At 41.9% G+C, this 19,859-nt stretch overlaps 1 protein-coding gene across 2 annotated transcripts; it reads right to left on the reverse strand.

Moving 5' to 3' along the window:
• Positions 1-1,296: 1,296 nt before the first annotated feature.
• On the reverse strand, positions 1,297-18,964 carry zgc:165507 (uncharacterized protein LOC561188 homolog). 2 transcript variants are annotated; one of them, XM_053415071.1, is made up of 5 exons: positions 18,828-18,964; positions 9,973-10,213; positions 4,265-4,408; positions 2,749-3,552; positions 1,297-2,364 (listed from the first exon to the last, which is right to left on the reverse strand). In XM_053415071.1, exons 2-5 carry the CDS (start codon positions 10,181-10,183, stop codon positions 2,093-2,095), a joined length of 1,431 nt encoding a protein of 476 aa, XP_053271046.1. In that variant the 5' UTR covers positions 10,184-10,213; positions 18,828-18,964; the 3' UTR covers positions 1,297-2,092. The 2 variants fall into 2 exon arrangements, with proteins under 2 accessions (XP_053271046.1, XP_053271047.1); XM_053415072.1 differs by lacking the exon at positions 18,828-18,964 and adding an exon at positions 10,658-10,836.
• Positions 18,965-19,859: the final 895 nt, after the last annotated feature.

Raw genomic sequence — 19,859 nt, forward strand, 5'->3', positions numbered from 1 at the left:
CTGGGTAAAGGTGGCACATTGTTAGAGCCTCTGCTACGCAGCTGGACATTCATTTTCATGAGTCTGAAGATAATGAAAGGTTTGTTTTGTTCATGATTGCTTGGACCGACCACATTTATGAAAATGTGTTTGGCTGAGACAGGACGCCATGTGGTCGTCTCCGGGCTTCAGGTGTCGAGACCAAAAAACGATCAACAGCACAGTGTAGGGTGACATTTACAAAATAAAATTAAAAATAAAAACATGGAATGGATGGAATATTGAACAACCTTGACACTTACGACAATAGACAGTTACATTGTTACGTGATATGTTGACCCAGGACACGTCGAGAGCACACAGTGAGATTGCAAATACAGGTAGACTTGATTAACATCCGTTCATTTGTATCATCAGTGGTAATCCTTCAGATGTTTTAATGCTCTTTTCAACATTTCAATGCGGACGAATGGAGCAGATAACATCGAGTTCCTAACAGCATAATAAGCGGTCGCGTTAAAGTGTCAGCTTTGTATAATACTATCACGTATGCACTGTACAAGTGGAATTACACTACATCACATTTAAGGCAATGCATCATAGATTGGACCGTTAAACTGACCACGAGATAAACTGCACGTTTCCATGTAGGTCTGCATTTCAATATGAGTGAGTTGAGAGATTTTGGTCATTAATACCTTATTAAGGCCCACAGAGGAAATTACATTCAACCATGATCAAATGTATTGAGTTGCAGCAGTTTGATGAAGAAGGTTGGGGAGTCGTATGGCCATTTTTTTTTCTTTTAGTGCAGCATACGGCAGATGAGTGCAATATTGAGCATTAGACAACTTACAAGGAGCCTTTCATGACTTGATCGAAGGTATTAAAGTGGGACATTGGTGCAGGTTTTACAACACGACAGAACAGTGCTCGGGTGGGCAGTATAATGTGCGTGCACCAGCGTCACCAGCTGTGAACACATCTGCTCTTTATTTATGGAAGTGAGGGTTTTAGGACGCCCAACTGCCATATGAAAGAATGCAATTAGGGTTGTTACATTCTGGTTCTTGCTGACACGTATCACGGATCAAGCGCACCGAGTTAATCAGAAAGTTCAAGTTTTTGCTTCCTTCAAAGCTGAGCAACCAGGAAACCCACTCTGATCTGACTGACGTTGGTACAATCAGAGCCTGGAAGTTCCCCACAATGAAATACAACCGATAAACCCAGTTGGTTTGTGTGTTAACGTACAGTTAGGGATCAGTGTCCTTCAACACTTCCCACTTAGTTGAGTGGGAAGTGACCTTTCCCTGTGACCTTTCATTCAAAGAAAGGTCTTAGTTAAACACCAAATCTTCTATTCTCTTTTTAAATCTTCATGTAGGAGGACTCCAGAGGGTTGTGCAGAGATCTTTACTCAACATGTGAATTCAGTTTGCTGGTGATGTTGGAACATTGGCAACACGTTGATACTGCGTTCACATCCTATCGGAAGACACAGGAGGAGAAACGGAATGACGCTGGTTTGCCACAGCTCGGGATATTTTCACTTGTTGCATCTGACCTAAAATCCTGTATGACCACATTGCAGCAGATAAGACTTGACAGCAGAGTTGATTGACTGACTGTGTTTTCTTATTATCTGCCAACATCAACACAGATTGGCTGTTTGTTCTCAGCTGACGTAGTTTCACCAGAAAACGATAATCTCATATTCTGTCTATAACTGCAACCAGGTAATCTGTGGTGGAGATGTTGGTTCCTCAGTTGCAGTCTTGTATTTACAGTCAATCCAAAATCAAGAAATACAGTAATTTCTATACTGTTTTCCACAATCATCTTCTGACTTGTAGCCTCTTCACATGTGTACAGTATCCTACACATTTGTCCCTGGTTAATATTTCTGTTAAAGTCACAGCTGAAGCTCTTTGACAAACAGCTGCTCGTCCAGGCTTCCTACAACACAGTGGTTGCTTTGGAAGTTAGTCTTGGAGAAATGCTGAGGACCCCCACGAGGTGCCTCTTGACGTGGAGCTCAGTTTGATCGTAGTTGAAAGTGTTGCAAGGTTGCGCTGGAGCTGAAGGGGAGTGGCAGGGAGAGCCGACGGATCTAGATGTTGGTTTCCCGCTGCATAGATTCCTCATCTTTGTTGACCAGCTCCTCAGACGCCTGGGCCTCCCCACCAGCCTCCTTAAGATCCTGATCTTTGTCTGGATCTTCCGTTTCAGTCCGCTTGTACATTTCTGCCTGTTTGCGCTCACGGTCCAAGAGCCTGTAGTTAATGAAGTTTCCAATGAAGAGCCAAATACTAGCCAAAATCACCACAGCTCCACAGCAGAAGTACATGTACTTGTAGCTTTTTGTGACGTCTACCAGCTTCCCTGCAAGACAACAAAAAGTTTTAAAATGTTAAAGTATCGTCACAGCAGAAAATGTGTCAACACGTCAACAATTGCCAATTGTTATTAATGAGTGATTGTCTGGTTATATCCACATTAATAGATAACAATGTTGTGGAATAATTTGTATTTAACCATGATTTAAAAAGGATTTCAGTCTCTTTCACAATAAAATGGAGCCAAAATGGCAACATAAGATTTGCCATTAATTATCAACAATCACATGAAACACTACAGAAAAAACAGGACATTATAGGTTAGATATAACTGATCGACTGTGATAGACAGAAGAGATAAAAACCAATGAAGAACATTTAATCTTGCATGTGAGTGAATGAAATATGCTCTAGGACATTTAGATCATACCTGCTAGAGGTGGACCGAGAAGGACCGGGCAGCACTCCACGATGGTGGTGAGTCCCACAGCACTGGAGAACCTCGGAGCCCCGACAAGGTCCATCAGTGTTTCAAACAGCACTGAGCTGACCATGCCAAAGGCAAAGCCGAAGAACACTGCGTACACTACCAGGCCGGTGTAGCTCTCAACAAAAGGGCAGAGGATGTGGCACACCCCATTGTACAGCACAGCAAAGCTGAAGAAGTACTGGATCCTTGGTCGAACCCAACGCGAATTGGCCAGTAGCCCCATTGACGGCCTGGCGAACATGTCGACAAAAGCCAGGATGGAAAGCAGCAAGGCAGCAGAGTACTCATCCACACCCATGTCCTTGGCGTAGGCTGCAAGGAAGACGATAGGTGCGAAGAAGCCCAGGAACATGATGACATTGCCCACCAGGTAAATGAGGAAGCCACGATGTTTGAAGAGCGTCAGGTCTAGGTACTTGTTGACTGTTTGCCAAACGCTGCACTTCTCCTTTGTCGTAGTGGTGACGGCGGCCAACTCTTCTTCCTTCTTGACCTTGCTGGGTGGCGGCCCCAGAGGCCTCATGAGGGCACCGGCCACACAGCAGTTTAACAGCAGGCCGCCCAGGATGAGAAAGCTGCCTCTCCAGCCGAACTGGTTGAAGAGGTACTGGTTGAGAGGAGCCAAGGTGCAGAGGAACACCGGACTGCCAGCCATCGCCAGCCCGTTAGCAATGGGCCGCTTCTTCGAAAAGTATCTGCCAATCATAGTCAGCGCTGGCTGCAGGTTGAATGCTAGTCCAAGACCTACGAGGAAAGATTGGTGACCGTCATGCTACAGTTGCTAATGTAATCACCTGTGCAAAACAACACTATTTTTCTTACTCATATTTCATACATAAAAACTGTAACTCTCATAATGAGCGATACAGATTGTCCAAATATCTGTCAAATAACTAAATGCTGCAGTTAAAACATTAAAATATTCTCACATATAGGCAGACATACTTATATTATGTCTGTGGTATTTTTGTATTTGAGCAACAACTTGAAATACTAGTAGTGAGAGAGTTTTGTTTTCATTTATGTGATACATTTCCCAGTTATATATTAAGTGTTATCAAAAGGCATTTTGTACACACTCCTTCTTTCAAATATATTGCAATAAAAAGATGAATTAAGCAATATTATTTGTCATATTACAGAATTAAATTATGTCCTGTAATGTAGCCGCCCACAGTATCGCTTTTTAAAGGGCCTTAGTGCTGGGTAAGACGTACAGTAGTTGTGGGTTCTCTCTCTACATGTGGGTATTGATTATTAGATGGTAAATTCATTAAAGTTTAAAAAGGATAGACTGATATTGATGTGCTGTATCTGCAGCAAAATACAAGTAAACCGAGTAAACAAACACACACTATTTTCATGTAAAGGATGTTTACCTTTCAACCTGCTGTTAAGAAGAAGGGGCTAATCAAATTAACTCGAAATGGACTTAAGTGGAATTAGACGTACTTACCCCCGATAACTCCTATGCAGAAGTAAAGCTGCATCACATTGTTGCAGAAGGACGCTAAAATCATGCCGGTGGAAACGAGGCAGCCCCCCATCATGACGATGGGCCTGCAGCCGTACTTGTTGACCAGTATGCTGCTGATGGGACCTGGAACAAATGGAAGAAACAAAACAAAACAAAACAAAACAAAACAAATCAACCCACACGTCATATGTTTACAATGTAAGATCACAGAAATTGAGCGCACAATGATTTAATCTAGTTAGTGCTGCACGCCAGCAGGAGCCTGGCTTCTATTAATATCAGCAAGCAGGCTGTTTAAATATTTAAACCTTGCACTCCCATCAAGTAAGTGGCAATGTCATGAATTAGAAAAGACCTGCATAGACGAATGTTATTTTTATGTTTGTGTCTGTTGCTTTAACACACAACACAGATGGTTATGTTGTGTCAAACTGTTTTTACATTCTCCAGTCTGTGTAGAGAGACACACATACTTTTGCTGTGCTATGAAATGCATTTGCTGAAACGTACGCCATGACATGTGACCTTCATCTAGAACTACAAAAACATCTGGTTCAGGAAATAGCGGATTGTTCCACAAGATGAGAGCACAACACTCGCACAAAATAAGGTTGCCTTTTTACAAATCCAGCAGATACAGACCAGCAGAGGAGAATAGTATATATATACAAAACTCACAACTCTAACTTAATAAGAACTTATTACTGGGCTGGTATATACCTTGTGTACCTGGGATACTCAATGAGTTTTGATTGTTTAAATGATAAGGCCTTACACAGCCACTTCCTGTTTTGTAGTACAGACAAATTTTGCTTCTGTTGAAATGTATTACATGAATTGCAATAGACATAACGTGCATTCATTTTTATTTATAACCTCAACAAATTGCATAACACATATGCATTTAAAGTCTTTTTGTTCAATATAAAACATTGTGCATCTGCAAAATATGAGCAAGGTGGGTGCGATATTTCAAATTGAGTGTGACACAGCCATAATAAAAATCAACCATAATATATACATTCTAATTCAAAATGACAGTACTGAGGAAAGATTTCTCTTAGTATTCAGAATCTGTATCCTGTGTTATCACTGTAAATGCTGTAATAACGAGATTACTCACAAGTGTAACTCAAGAAAAACCTTTATATTCGGGTTGTTTTTATAGCTGGGATTCTCAATATGTTCTGACCATTTGAATTATGACTCGACTCACTCTATGATTAAGTAAAATGCTGGACTGTGCATTTTATATTAGACTCTTACTCTTTATTCTACTGTTTACATTGTTCCACTTAAGGTATATGAGGACATTTGATCAGTTGAATAAATCTCAGTACAAAACTTCCTGTTAAAACTTTTAGGAACCTTTGCATCGTATAATTGACACCGTCGCCTCTGCCTTTGCTGAATTTTAAGTACAGGAGGTGTAAATCGAATAGGGAAACAGAAAAGTAATGAAAGATGTATTTCTTTTTTTTTGTTTAAATAATGCTCTCATTACCAGCCAGAAGATGTATCATATTTCTGCAAGGCCCAGGGCAATTTAAAAAGCCACCACGGGCGAGGAGTCATCGGACTTAATTTGCTCTGCATGAATCTTTTTTCCGACCTTGAGGAAAAAGTTCTCCTCATTTGCATCCACGCCAGTGATCAGTATTCTCGGGGGCTCGGCGGGACCCGATCGGAGGAGATGAGGGAGCCCCTGAGCCTGCACATTACCTCCCTTGAAAAAAGGGCTTATCATGTGCCGGGCAGTGGCAGCGCCGGCTTCATTACACAGTGGACAAAACCACAAACTAAATATAACCACCTAGATACGAGAAGGGAAGGACACATATAGAAATGTGTCTAACGGTTTGTTCCCCAACGCTTTAATATGAGCTGCAGTGCCGTGGCGGCCGGTTATCCATCACACTCAAAAGAGGCTGAGGAAGTGGAAGCAAACATCTTTTAAAAACTATTACGGTGCAAGAAGAGACAGACACGGTCTTCTAAAGGGACAGTGTGTTTGGCCGCGGACCCATTACACAGATATTCCCAGGGACATAACAGAGGGTAGACCAACTATTTAATAAAAGTTTATCCATATTTCTGGGTTGACCCGAGGCTGTGAGGTAAAGTTTAGAGTTGTGTCGCTGTAGGCAGCAACAAAGTAGAAGATGTTAACATGGTCCAGATTAAGGAAGCAGGCTCGTGACGGGAAGGATTCCAGTTCTATCTCCTCTGCTGACAAGATAAAAGTGTGTGTGGGGGGGGGGGGGGGGAGCCACCACCACGGCTCTGGTGAAGCAGCTCAGCGACCAGCTGATAAGACGGTGGTTGTGCGAGGCAGCTTCCAGATGTCCACATGTAGAACCAAGTCAATCAGAGTGAGGAGTGGCTGGGTGAGCAGGACACTGCTCTGAGCTCTCAGCGGTTTATAAAAAGCAGTTAATGGCTTCCGTCTTGCTCACTTTATATTTATGAAATGAAGACGAGAATAAAAACTTGTAAGATGCTGTTAATGGCCGAGCATTGCCTTGTGGTGTATGACACAGTGTGTGTAATTGAACTCATAATAATACAAATCCTATGAGACACTTCTATTGTCTAATAGTGCTCAACTTCCAGCTTTTGGGCCGAAAGTCTGACCTTTCAAAAACGTGTTTCCACTCCGTAAATGAACCCAACAATGCTTCAGTCTGATCCAGATCAAGACAACCTCTTTAGGGGGAAGTCAATTTTGTCTGGATCTTAGTCTTAGTCTGAAAAGTCCTAAGTAATGGATCATTAGGGTAAATGTGGAAGTGCCCTTTGTCACATGCACTCTGCTGGCCACTTCACATAGCTTGTTAATGGTATGCATTCATGTAGCCCTTTTCTAGTGTTAATGATATTCATCCAACAATATAAACTATATACACCACATGAATGCATGATGGAGGTGTGTTGCTAGCAAGACCCAAAATGGATCATAAACAGAAACATTTTACATAACATATATTTAAAAAAATTATTTGAATTTTCCAATATACCCAGGTTTGGTACTTTAAGTAATTTAGGAACAATCAAATTATTTTGAATTGTTAAGTCTGGAGTTTGCTTAGTCGGTTGATTTCCAATTGTGATTAATTTCATGTTATCACTGAAATCAGAATTCATTGAGGTTGGCAGGTTGTATAAACAAGGCCCGAGATGAACAGCACTGAAATATCAAAGGTCATTTTTGTAAATTAAATAGATTGGATTGTTATTTTTCTGGATGTGTGAAGCTGTAGCTCATTACAAGGCGGCCTCATAGTAATGACAACGCTGTGTAAACACAAACACACACACACACACACACACACACACACACAGGGATGGAGAATCACGGAAGATGTTAAACATTCAGATAGAGATCGCTTCATCGGCGTAAGAGACAGAACAAGAGAGCAGGCGCTTAATGAATAGCTGATGAGTGCGATCAATGCCACTGAATGAGTAACAAGAGCCGTTCTCTTAGTAACTGCACATATTGACAAAGTCGCCACATGGTGATGACACAGTCGTGCTGAAGCTGGATCAGCAGCTGCCGATCAATGAAGTCCTATGATGTGGCAGACGACACACTTCATGGTGAGGGGTTTATATCTCTACGAGGTCTCAGGTCAAAATCTAAGCTTTGACAAGATGTTTTTTAAGTATATTTGTTGTGGTCATTTTGCCTTTATTGATAAGACAGTAAGAGTGAAATGGGGAGAGAGAGCGTAGAGAAGACACGGAGCTAGGCTCGACCAAACTGAACCTACGGCCGCTCCGCCAAACATAATAATATTCAGCATTCGCAGATTCAATGTGATTAAAACGTTATGTCAATAAATCGATTGGTGGATCAAATAAAAAAGAATCTGCAACTATTCTGTTATTTTTCTAGATTAAGTGTAGAAAGTATATGCAAATCCCTGACTCTTAAAGAAGATGTTTTCCCTTAATTGTGTATTTGATGTCACCATTACTTCAAGAATAAAAAAAAAAAAAAATTGATAGTCTATTCAGTAGTGACCAGGGGGTGGAGCTGACGTAGCAAGCTCGACCAATCGCGAGTCACCTTGTAAATTGAATATATATACCAGCACTTGGAGCAGTACTCTTATTTATTTCTTAAAGATATTGCCTATTATATAAAATATAAGTCTTTGAAATATCAGTCCGTATTTTATTAAACCTTGTTTTAAACATTTGGACTATTTCCAGATATTAGAAGACTGAAGCTGAATGAAGCATCCATCACATTCTTTCACTGGTCTTGGTAGAAGGGATTGAATGAGCTTTCCAGGCCTGCTGATGACCAGTGCAGATGGTGACGACCGCAGTACATAGAGTGACAGGAGGATTACAGCATGGACAGATGGCAGACGTGGCACTGCCAAGCAGGAGGTTGTGGGGTTGAAGCCAACGAGGGGAATGTAGCAGGTGCCTGGAGCTTTATAGTGGAGTATAAGATCTGCTGTAAACACACATTCTTATGCTCTGTACTAAAGAAAGAGATAAGGACCAGGTGGAGCATTGTGACAGTATTTCATCTGATGAAAATGTCTTCAGTCTGAATCTGAACTCAGCTCTATTAGAATTTTTTATGTGTAGGAAATCTCATTCTGGAAAATACAATACACATTGTGTTAGTTCCATAGCTTGTATATAATATACATTTCTGGTTTAGACAAAGGTGTCACACCACCAGTGTATGCCTTGAAAAATTGATCAAATATTGTGTATTCTAAAGGTTCCTTGAACATAATTATCCAAAATCATCAATATTATGTTCTTAGAATTGTTAGTCAAATGGACTGCTGTCTTTAGTTGCTTCAGATTTGGAGAACATGGTTCTTTCTGGGTCGTGTGGTCAGGATGTGTCAGTGAGTCTATGGTGCTGTGGTTTAAAATGTAGGTCATGATTTCATCACACAACCTACTTCTTTCTCCAGCTCATCAGGAAAAGAAACCCACACAGGAAACTGTGCGCCATGCAAAAGTTTGAACTAATTATAGATTCCCCTTAAATAAATATTAACATTGTGATTTGAATGGTCGTAGAGGAACTGGGTTTGAATTCCGGTAAAAAAAAAGTTGACATTATATAAATTATGCATGAAAACTTACACTTTTGACGAAGCTAACTTTAGATTAATGAGTCAGTTGCTGTTTAAAGAATGGCTTCAAGAAGAAGATGAGGAAATTCAAAATGAGGGAATTCAAAATGTATTTCTTGATGATGATCAAATATCCCCTACCAGTCTTACTAAAGCTGATCCGATTTTTTGCACTATATAGACTTAATCACTTAAATTCCACAGCTTGATATATATTGTTAGCTGTTGCTTACAGCCCCATCCGTGATATGAGCTTGTCATATGTTACTGTCTGTGCATTACAGTGACTCAGAAAACCTAATTATGGAATCACATACAGATTGTTTATAGTTCTTATCAAAATTAGGCAATTTTTCAAGTAAGTTTGGTTTTAATTACTTTTCCTGTGCTAAATTTGACAGCTGGGACTGACTCTCAATTGGTCGAGCACATTTACCAGCAGGACATCGATGGTCTCGCTCGAGGAGCCGGGGATCTAACCACTGACCCTCTGGTCAGGGGGCGACCCGCTCTTCCTCCTGAGCCACAGCCGCAGCCCTTTGGAGATGAAGGTCAGACGAACCACCAACTCACCTGCAGCATACATGACCGCGAGCATGATGGAAGAGATCCATGCGATCTGACTGTAGGAGGCATCGAAGATGATCTGGATGTCTTTGAAGAAGACTGTGATGGCCTTGGGAAAGGCGTACGAGAAGCCTATGGAGATGAAGGATGCTAACACCACAACCCATCCCCACTCGCCGTCTGGGGGGGGCACGACAGGGGGACTCGGGGGCGGCATCGCTGGCCCTTCCTCAACACAGAGTGTTCACTGCAATGACAAGAAAACAGAGAGGACATTAAAACCTACCCGGCATTACTCTGCTTTTTTAACTCCTTATATTTTATTTCTGACATAACGTATGACTTCACTTTGTCCTTTCTCATTTTCTCCAGGGTCTGGGGAATTTAAGCATAGACATAAATTAACCAGAGCAGTTTATAGGAAACTGTCACAGATGATTACTTGCAATACAGAGATAAATCAGATTACCAGCTGCAGCTCATATTGACAGTACACAGACGGCAGTGGGATTGCAGAGAGAGGTCAAAGCTTTGTCCTTCACATGTCATTTAACAGAAACCAGTGGTAATGTGACACAGAGAAGGACATACCAGAGGTCCGTATCCTGGAGGAGACGTGTGCAAACACACGCTCTGTCTCACACACACACACACACACACACGTAGTAATTATACAAGGGCAAGTACTCACTCTACCAGAGATACCAGACCAGACCTGCCCAGTATTCACCTTGAGGCACCCCCCTCAAAGCCCTGAGGCGATAATGGGAACAAGTAGGAGGCTGTTGTTTGAAATCCGTTGCCACTGTGGTCAATGCAAACACACCCTGATTACATGTGACAAACAGAGAGCGCAGACTGCACACTCCACGCCTCACACTTGAGTTTATGCGAATGGACTGACGTGCGGAACACACACACACACACACACACACACACACACACACACACACACACACACACACACACACACACACACACACACACACACACACACACACACACACACACACACACACACACACACACACACACACACACACACACACACACCTCATAAGAACCAGAAAGGGCAGCTGTTATAGTTTAGCTCTGTCTGACTTCATTAGCGTAGCCTCAATGAATCAATCAGGAACCAGTTTACAGCTGTATGATTAGCTCACGATGCACACTGACATGACGGCAGCCTGTTTGTTTTTTACATTAATAAACGGCCCGTGGGAGAATCCACGTGTTTCATTGTGTTTGCACAGCAGCAACGCCAGACTGCAATTATGTCGGATCAGCAAAATCTAGACAGGGCTCAGCGAGTGTGGCTGAGCAAGACCTGACTCTGGTGTTTGCAAGTTCAAGGGGAATTCCATAAAGTGTACACATCAAGGTCAGGTCAAACGTCTCGTGGTTTTTTTATGGCTCTGGAGTGAGCTTCCCAGTTTCCCTATTGGCTGCACAGATAACATCTTCGATATACAGAATATTCCCCGGGAGCTACACCTGCAGGCATACACCTGCTGCAACAAGTTTACACAGTCACGTCTTACAGGCTTGTCTATAGCGTTGTAACACAAAATCACACAGTAACCCTCTCCAAACCTTTCCCAACGAATTGGATGTCTCAAACACTCATTCCTTGGATTACACTGCCTTCCCTGAGCGTTATCTCCCAGCCCAACATCCTGATTGACAGTTAAAGGGTTTATTTACCGAGTTATTACAGCCACTACATTACCAGTGGAAGAAGTTCCCGTTTCTGCTCACTGACCAGTAACTACCAGCACTGGGGATTTTGTCGGTGGAAGTCTACATTTTACAGCAGCGACTTTAATTTAAGGACACTACAACCTTAAAGGAGAGCGCACTCCTCAGTCTGTAAATGACCCGTGAACATCAGCCACCTCATATAAATAAATGATGTCGCTCTCTCTCCCCGTTGCCGCTCTCCCCTGGTCAGATTGCGATGTTGTAGAGACTCGTACAAAGTTCTACTCTAAGTGTTGACATCAAGTCATTAATGATAATAACTCGTGCCAATAAGCACATTCGCCAAGTCTTTTAAAACATAAGATTTGTAATTTGAGAGTTTTATAGGGTTTGAAGAAATCTGGGAATTAAGGAGGCACAGTTGGTTGTCATAGTAACCAGAGTCTGTTATTATTGGAGTTTCGATCAATTACTTTGTTGATACATGTATAAAATAACAAATATTGATATTGTATCATGTTTACATAATATATTTGAATTTAATTGAATCAATTATTATTCTGATTACAGTTGTTCCATAACAGCTATATTGTCTATATATATTTCTATGTGTATTTCAAGTCCTAATTTTATCATATTTATGGCTACACTAAAATATGTATTTAAAAAATATTGTTTGACATTTTAATTAAGCTAAAACCAGCCTGGTGAATGGAAGTTTGATGCTCTGTGTACCACCCTTGCATTGGTCCTTCAATCAAAGTTAGAGATAATGCAGTTTTTCCCAGAGGTCCATATAGTGGGTTTAATCCACGCTAATCAGATTATAGTCTGTCTGCAGCAGCACTCGCTGTAGATACTGGTTTTGATTGATTGAACGTGACGACAACACACAAAGGAGCCTCAGAACTCTTAAGCAGCTTAAATTGATGGGTTGGAATATGAAGCTCCAAACCGATTGACCTTAACAGAACAGCGACAAGTTCGGGGGGGGGGAAAGATCTAGACAAGCTTGACGTATGTGGTTTATGATCAGTAATATAAGTACGTAAGAAGTCCAGCGAAGCAAAGTTCCAATTCAGTTGTAAAAATGTCAACACTTGGAGTGACTCACACTTCTACTGTCAGCTCCTTCATAAGAGCTCTGGTTGGAGCAAAGTCGATGCAAATGTTGTAACATCAAGGCGAGTGGAAATATTTGACTGTCATCTGTGGGTATTATTAGGTGCCACACCCATGTCCACACCCACAGTTAAGGTGCATGATTGCAGCGGTTGCAGTTAGTGTTCATAGAAACCTGTGGGGATATTCCTTTTTCTTGTTATTCTCACAGAAGAGCTACAGTCGACAGTATAAGAGCATTCCACCCGCCAGTGACCAGCGGCCCTGCAATACGTCTGGCGTGTCCCCCCCCCTCCCCAGACTTAAAGGTTTCAAAAATAAAATGGGATTTCTGTTGTTAAGCCTTGTAAAATCTTATCTCAACACATAATCTGCACCGTGAAAGCAGCAGATTCACACAGTGGCAGCAGCTCCAGAACAGGCCACTGCTAACTGGATGTTCCAGTCGCACATAGACCCTGAACCGATCTGATAAAACATCTTTGTCTGGAGTGGACAGCTCTGAGTTCAGTCATGGACGGATGTGAGACACAGTGAGGACACTACATTCTTTTTCTGTGAGAGTGCATATGTGCCCTGGTCCACATATGAAGCACCGCCCCTTCGGCTGACGCCATCTGGCCCCCTACAGTTTTTCAATGAATTGAATGAATTATCTCACACACACATGCACACGCACAAAGGAGCCGTCTGTCATAGACAGTCTGGCTGAAGACAATAACGCACTTAGTCTTTGCAGACCGCGATGACATACACAGTTATGTGCATTTAGAACGTGGGATGTTGGATTTGATCACAAATTGTCCTTCAAGACATATGTGGAGACGCGTTCTAATGTCATGTGTAGTGGGACATAGCTGTCCACTAGTGATGGCCTCTACAGCCTATATGAGATTCTTTTTACGGATACATTTTTTATGTTTAAAAAACCATGACCAAAACCAGTGGCAACCAGAACCCAGAGTCAACTCTTACATTGCTTGTCTGACCGGAACAAGTAAAATGAAACGCAGCAGTCAACTCATGCAAGAAGATGGGGGAAATAGCAGTTACAAAAGAACCACAATCAACCACACACATAAACATGCACATGCACATGCACACCGTAGTGTCACTGCATCGATTACCTGGAGAATTACTTTAACCTTAACCATAGTTACAACTTGCCTAGCCCTAACCCTAACCCATATCCTAACCTTAACCTAAACCTAACCATAACATTAAAATATAAGGATTTATATGATAGTGAAAAATGTTTGGCCTCATAAGAAAGAAACATCCCCCTAATGAGGTATGTAAACAGATTTAGGTCCCCACAAAATGAGGAATACACAAACTTACGCACAAAGCAACACACACAGACACACACGTCCTAGTTTGTTACTGGGCTGAACCCACAGCTTGTTTTGGTCCGTTGTACTTGAAATGACCAGCTGCCTTCACCTTGGTGAGTTTATTGAAACAGAAAAGTTGAGTCAATGAGTTGCTCGGAGGAGGCAGGAACCAAAATACTCTTTCTATAATCAAATCAGCCAAGAGGCAAAAACTCATAAGACTGAGTCACTCAGCACTGGACTTCTAAAGAACAGCTCAGTCAGTGTGTGTGTGTGTCCCCCAAGGACATCACTAATGGTAGCACCTTGGCAGAGGGCCCGAAAGACTGCATTCTTTGTGTTGTGGGCGCACAAAGGCTCTCAGGTTTTACTCACAACAAGGGCCAAGAGGAGAACCCAGGGTTGCATTTCAGGTAAGTTTGAGTATATGGGCGTGGCCTTAAAGGTCAGGCAAACAAAAGTCGTGCATACAGAGAGGCTGAGACACGGCTCGGTAAAAATAAATCACAATCTGGTCAAATGGGGAAGACTGGAAGAGGAAAACACAAACACTTCACACAACACAAACCCAGCGGTGAATGAGATGTGTCAATAGTTTCCTTTGAGAGCCAATACAAGTCTTCGAGTTATCTGTTAATCTCATCAAGATAAGCTTGAATGTTATTGTATCAAATATCTAGATAAACAGCTATTTAATACCTTTCTATTCTTGATTTGGCACCGTGTCATGTTTCAGATTCTGTGTGGTGTACTATGTGGATGGGTCACCTGCATTAGTGGCCAGTTAAAGGTAGTTGACACAGTCCTTATACCTCATTATTCCTCGATTGCTCCATCCCCTAAACAGGAAGTGAAACATTAAAATCTTATCAGCTTGTTCAAACATGTTAGGATGGTCATTCATTCATTCATCAGAATATTAATCAGGATCTTACTAACCCTAGTAAAGTTTAGGAGTTGGAATCCTGGACCTCTGTGACCCTTCAAATCACATTGTTAACATTCTCTTTAAAACTATACACATTTTGTCGTTTTGGTTTTGAGTAACATGCTGTAGCTACTATATGCTAGAGCATGCAGACTACACAGAACCAGGGGATCGAACTATCAAACCTCTGGTTGATGGACAAACCGCTGTGACCCCTGAGACACGGCTGCCAGGTTGTGGTTGTGCTCACTGAATGAAAGGTCGTTCTCCATCTTACGGAAAATATCTGGCTCTGCAATAGCCAATTGTTCTTTAATGCTAAACAGCCTGGAACCAGTCTTGTTAGTGGTGTGACCAGTTACGGTGGTTTTATTAGAGTTGCTTTGCTAATGAGAGCAGAGAGATAAACCGCAGCTGTGGAATGCAAAATCCAAACCAATTGATGAATGCTAAAAGGCACAATAGAGCCAGCATATATAAGCAACCCTTTTTTTACATTACACACCATTTGGTCATATAGAAATATTGACTGTGATGAAAGGATAGCCAATTTTGTATTAACAGGTAGTCTTTAATGGAGCAGTGGCTATTGTAGCAGGGAGGGAACAGTCAAAGCACCATGTTTCCTCTTATAGTAAAGCCTCCTTGACTTCTTATTTGCTAAGTTGAGTAACTTCGCTGGTAGGGTTGGGCCGTGGTTTCTAAAGTTTAATTAGATTTTTTTTCAAGGTCTGCAGGACTGAAACTGTAATGAAGAACAACAGGCTGGTTATGTCAGAGATACGGGACAAGAAGGCATTCTTGTAAAACCCAGAAGTAGAAGATTACTAAAAATCTTGAGCAGCAGAAAAATTATTTGGTCCCAGTTTAATGTCAATACAAATGAACTGGTGCTGTAAACCCTGTAAAACTTGTCCTCTACCGTCACCGGCTGCCAGGCTGACCATCAGCTCACCTTCCCCCACCCCACCCTCGGCAAACTTAAGGTTATGGCAACGCAAGATTAGCTCTAGGGCAACCTCTAAAGTAGCACTACTCACTTTGTTGAGAGAGTTCATCATTAACCCAATCAGCAGCTCCTTACACGTCGCCCAAAACACACATTATCTTCTTGTTGGCACCGTGACATCTAATCTCCCCACGGTGATCCTGTAAATACACTGTGTAGAGCACCGACAGGTGGAAGTACCACAAAAACAAAGGTTCCCTCTCAAACCTGCTTTCTAAAGAAAAGGACCACCAGGTAGGGCGTCCTCCCGCTAAATGTACCAAGATCATTTTACTCGATCTACTCAATTGTCCGCCTGTCTACTCTGAGGCCCCTGGGCTGGGAATCCTGGGAAAGAGCCTTGATTAAAAAAAACACTCCTCTAACCTTACCACTGAAACAGGGTGGAAAACCTCCAACAATAATCTGCTCGCTCAGCAACACTGTGTTCTCTGGAACCCTTTTGTTTGTTGTGTTTGATCACCTCAGCACGAAACGAGAACATCATTCAACCCACCACTGACACACAACGACACTGGTGTGGACACAACAGCACTCTGGAAAAGTCCATCCACTTCATGCTGTCATGTGGGTTGGTAACACCCACATTTCCTGAGTCAAAACCACCAATCAGATGCCTCGGCCCAGCTGCACACCTCCGAACACGTCATGAAGGTCAAAGACACAGGTTAGGAAATGACGCATTTTTTTTTATCTTGACAGATTTACATATCTTATCTGTGCCACCTTCACAACCTCAATGAATGAATGTGAGCGTGTGTTACTTTTTTATAGCCTCCGTGTATAAGTATTTTACAGATGAGTGACTGAGTTTCGAATACCGCTTTTATTGAGGTAATTAAAAAAAGGCGTATAGTTTCTTGCAGTATGCAAATTATGAGGTTTTCAATTGTAATGCGTTTTCCATTTGGAGTACAATGGTTTTTACTGTATCAGGTGATGTTGATGGCACACAGCAGCAGGCTTGTATCCACAATAAACTTCTCTGTTGAAACACGGAAGGAGGCCCGGGTCCACATTGTGAAGGGCGTACCTGCTGGCAAACAGTGTGTTTCAGTTACTGACACCTTGTAACTGAAGGCAGGACGACATGAAGAACAAGAAAAAACACTGCAATAAAACAGTAAAACTTCAAATAACACCTCGACTTTCAGGCAAGATTATAGGACACCATGAACAACCTCGGCTGGGTTGCTACAAAACATCAAACTTGTCCCAATTGAAATGTTTAAATAGTTGCAGTTCAAAGGATCTTTCTTCGAAATGTGCTCAATAATGAGAAAAGTTCCTCTAGGAATTTTAGAATGAAGTTTTTTTTTTCTGCTGACAGTGGAAATCAATACAGTAAATACAACCAGCAGGCAAGCAGGACATTACCCCCCCGTAAAACCTCCGTTCCACTTGTTCACTGTAAAGTTTGTGTAAAGATTAACTTAATGAGAGTTAACATATAGGCTGCTTGCTGTTTCCCAGTTTCCTGTGTGATGCCAAGTTGACTACCTGCTGAGGAGAGCTTCATAAATTGAAAAAGGTACCAATATTATCATCCAACGCCGAACAAGAAAAACAAGGAAGAGAATTTCCCAAACTATCAAATAATTCCTGTAACTTTAAAATAATTTTCAGAGAGGGAGAAATAAACTTAATGGAAATCCTGACTCTATTCATCACAATCAAGAATTTGTGGACACAGCCTAGAGACTGTATCTGGTTTGACTGCTAGCTCAGAAAGTTAGCTAACAGCCCTGCCTCTATATCACCTACAAATGATTTAAAGTAAGACACAACTTTATCAATATCGAAGGAAATTCAGGCTTGAGCTTACTCCAAGATCAAAGCGACACAACATAAAATAAAGTACAGAGAATTGAACGATCAGGGCCAGTGAGTATTTAAACATAAGTGGAAATATAAAGTAAGAATAAAGTGTATACAGGTACGTAAGGGCAAGCTGGATATATTTTTGTTCAATTACACACTATGCATATATTTATTGTTTTCTTATTGTGTGTGTCACCTGACTATTTGGTCCAATCAAAATCAGGCCAGCGGTTCAATAAGCTCCACGTGGATAATGACCCTGAGATGTCAGGGCAGGGCTATGAAATGCCTGTGGTTTATTTCATTTTCGTTTTCAGCACCTGATGCCCACTCCTTGTGGGACTGTGCAGCCTGAAGTGTGACAGTTTGAAGAGGAAACCACAATGTGACATGTGGAGTTATTTTTACAGAAGCGGATCACAGGAGGGCTCAGCTTGTGCTAAACCTGCTTAGGAGACAATAACACACCCTCCTCACACCCACGGCTGACAACAGAGAGTAAATGGTGTTGTGTGTTATATTGTGAGGAAACCATGACAAGCTGAGAGAATGATGCAACAGGGTGAGTCCTCAGCACCGCAGCCTGATCATATGATGCTGCTGATGTAAGGATAGGGACCGGATGAAGCCAGTCTTCGAGCCCAGGGCCTACACGCGCTGCACCGGCCGCGTCTTTCCTCCAAGTGTTCAAATCACCCAACTGGTTCTTTCCTGCAGGCGTTCAACTGCGCGCCTGAGATTGCACGGATCTCTACCCTTTCCTCCCCCAACCAAAAAGCCTGCCCCTGAACGCACCACGAAAAGCACCGTCAAACTCTCTCAGTCAAGCATCTCTCACACATCGCGGCACATGCTCGTCCCCGCAAAAGCCGACAAACCCCGCACGAGAGCCCGGTGAATCCTCCTGATCACCGGCCGCGTAAAGACGCATTCAGCGGTACTTTACCTGTGGACTGGACGGATGATGGATGATGGAGCGCAGGGTGTCCGGCTCGGTGACCTTGCAGCAGCAGCAGCAGCACCAGAGATGTGCTGTGTGTGTGTGAGTGTGTGTGCGTCAGTGAGGTGGACGGATCAGTGTGTGTGTGTGTTTGAATTTCCTGACTGACTGAGTCGCTGTGTGACGTGGAGCTGCGGAGGGCGGCGCTGTCCCGGCCTCTGTTTCTATTTCTGCCCCGAGCTGCTTCACACGATGCTCCTGGTACTTCACCACGCGTTACTCGTTACATCACACACACACATACACGTTCCTCCACACGGCTCCTGGGTAATGTAGTGTTTCAGCAACGTGTCCCATGCATATGAAGGACAAAACATCAGTCAATAAATAAAGTTAAAATAAATAAATATGGGGATTAATGAATAAATTGATAAATGTAGAAAAGAACAAATACATGTAGAAATAGCCTAATAAATTTTGAATTCAATTAAATAATTTGTGAATACAGAAATAAATTAATAAATACATTCGAAAATAAGAAAGAAATGTAGAAATTAAGAGATGTAGAATTTATAGAATTAGTTAGTTAACCAACGTGTGAATACAGTCATACATGAACAGATACGCCTATAAGTAAATTAATCGACCAATCAATAAATGTACAGCTACAGAAATGAACGAATAAAAATAAAATAATTTAATGTAAAAATAAATGTTGAATTACAGAATTAAATGAGTAAATAAAGAAATGTAGAAATAAAGAAATGTAGCTAACTCAGGGGGAAGAGCGAATGTCGGTCTAAGTTTGAGCAGAGGAAGTGAAAGTGCTGAAAGTGAAAGATAATAAATTTGGGCGATATAAATACTCCACAGCTGCAATGTTGGTCTCAGTTTTTTGAGAATTATTATAGATCTTCTTTTTCAGAACAAAACCCATGAGATAAAACATTACATTACATAACTGATATGTTATGTAATGCAGTTGTGCCACAAGGGCTGTGCAATGTATACTGTATGCCATTGTTAGTAGTAGTAGTA

The sequence above is a fragment of the Pleuronectes platessa genome, chromosome 22 (genome assembly GCF_947347685.1).
Source record: "Pleuronectes platessa chromosome 22, fPlePla1.1, whole genome shotgun sequence".
In the NCBI taxonomy this organism is placed as follows: Eukaryota; Metazoa; Chordata; class Actinopteri; order Pleuronectiformes; family Pleuronectidae; genus Pleuronectes; species Pleuronectes platessa.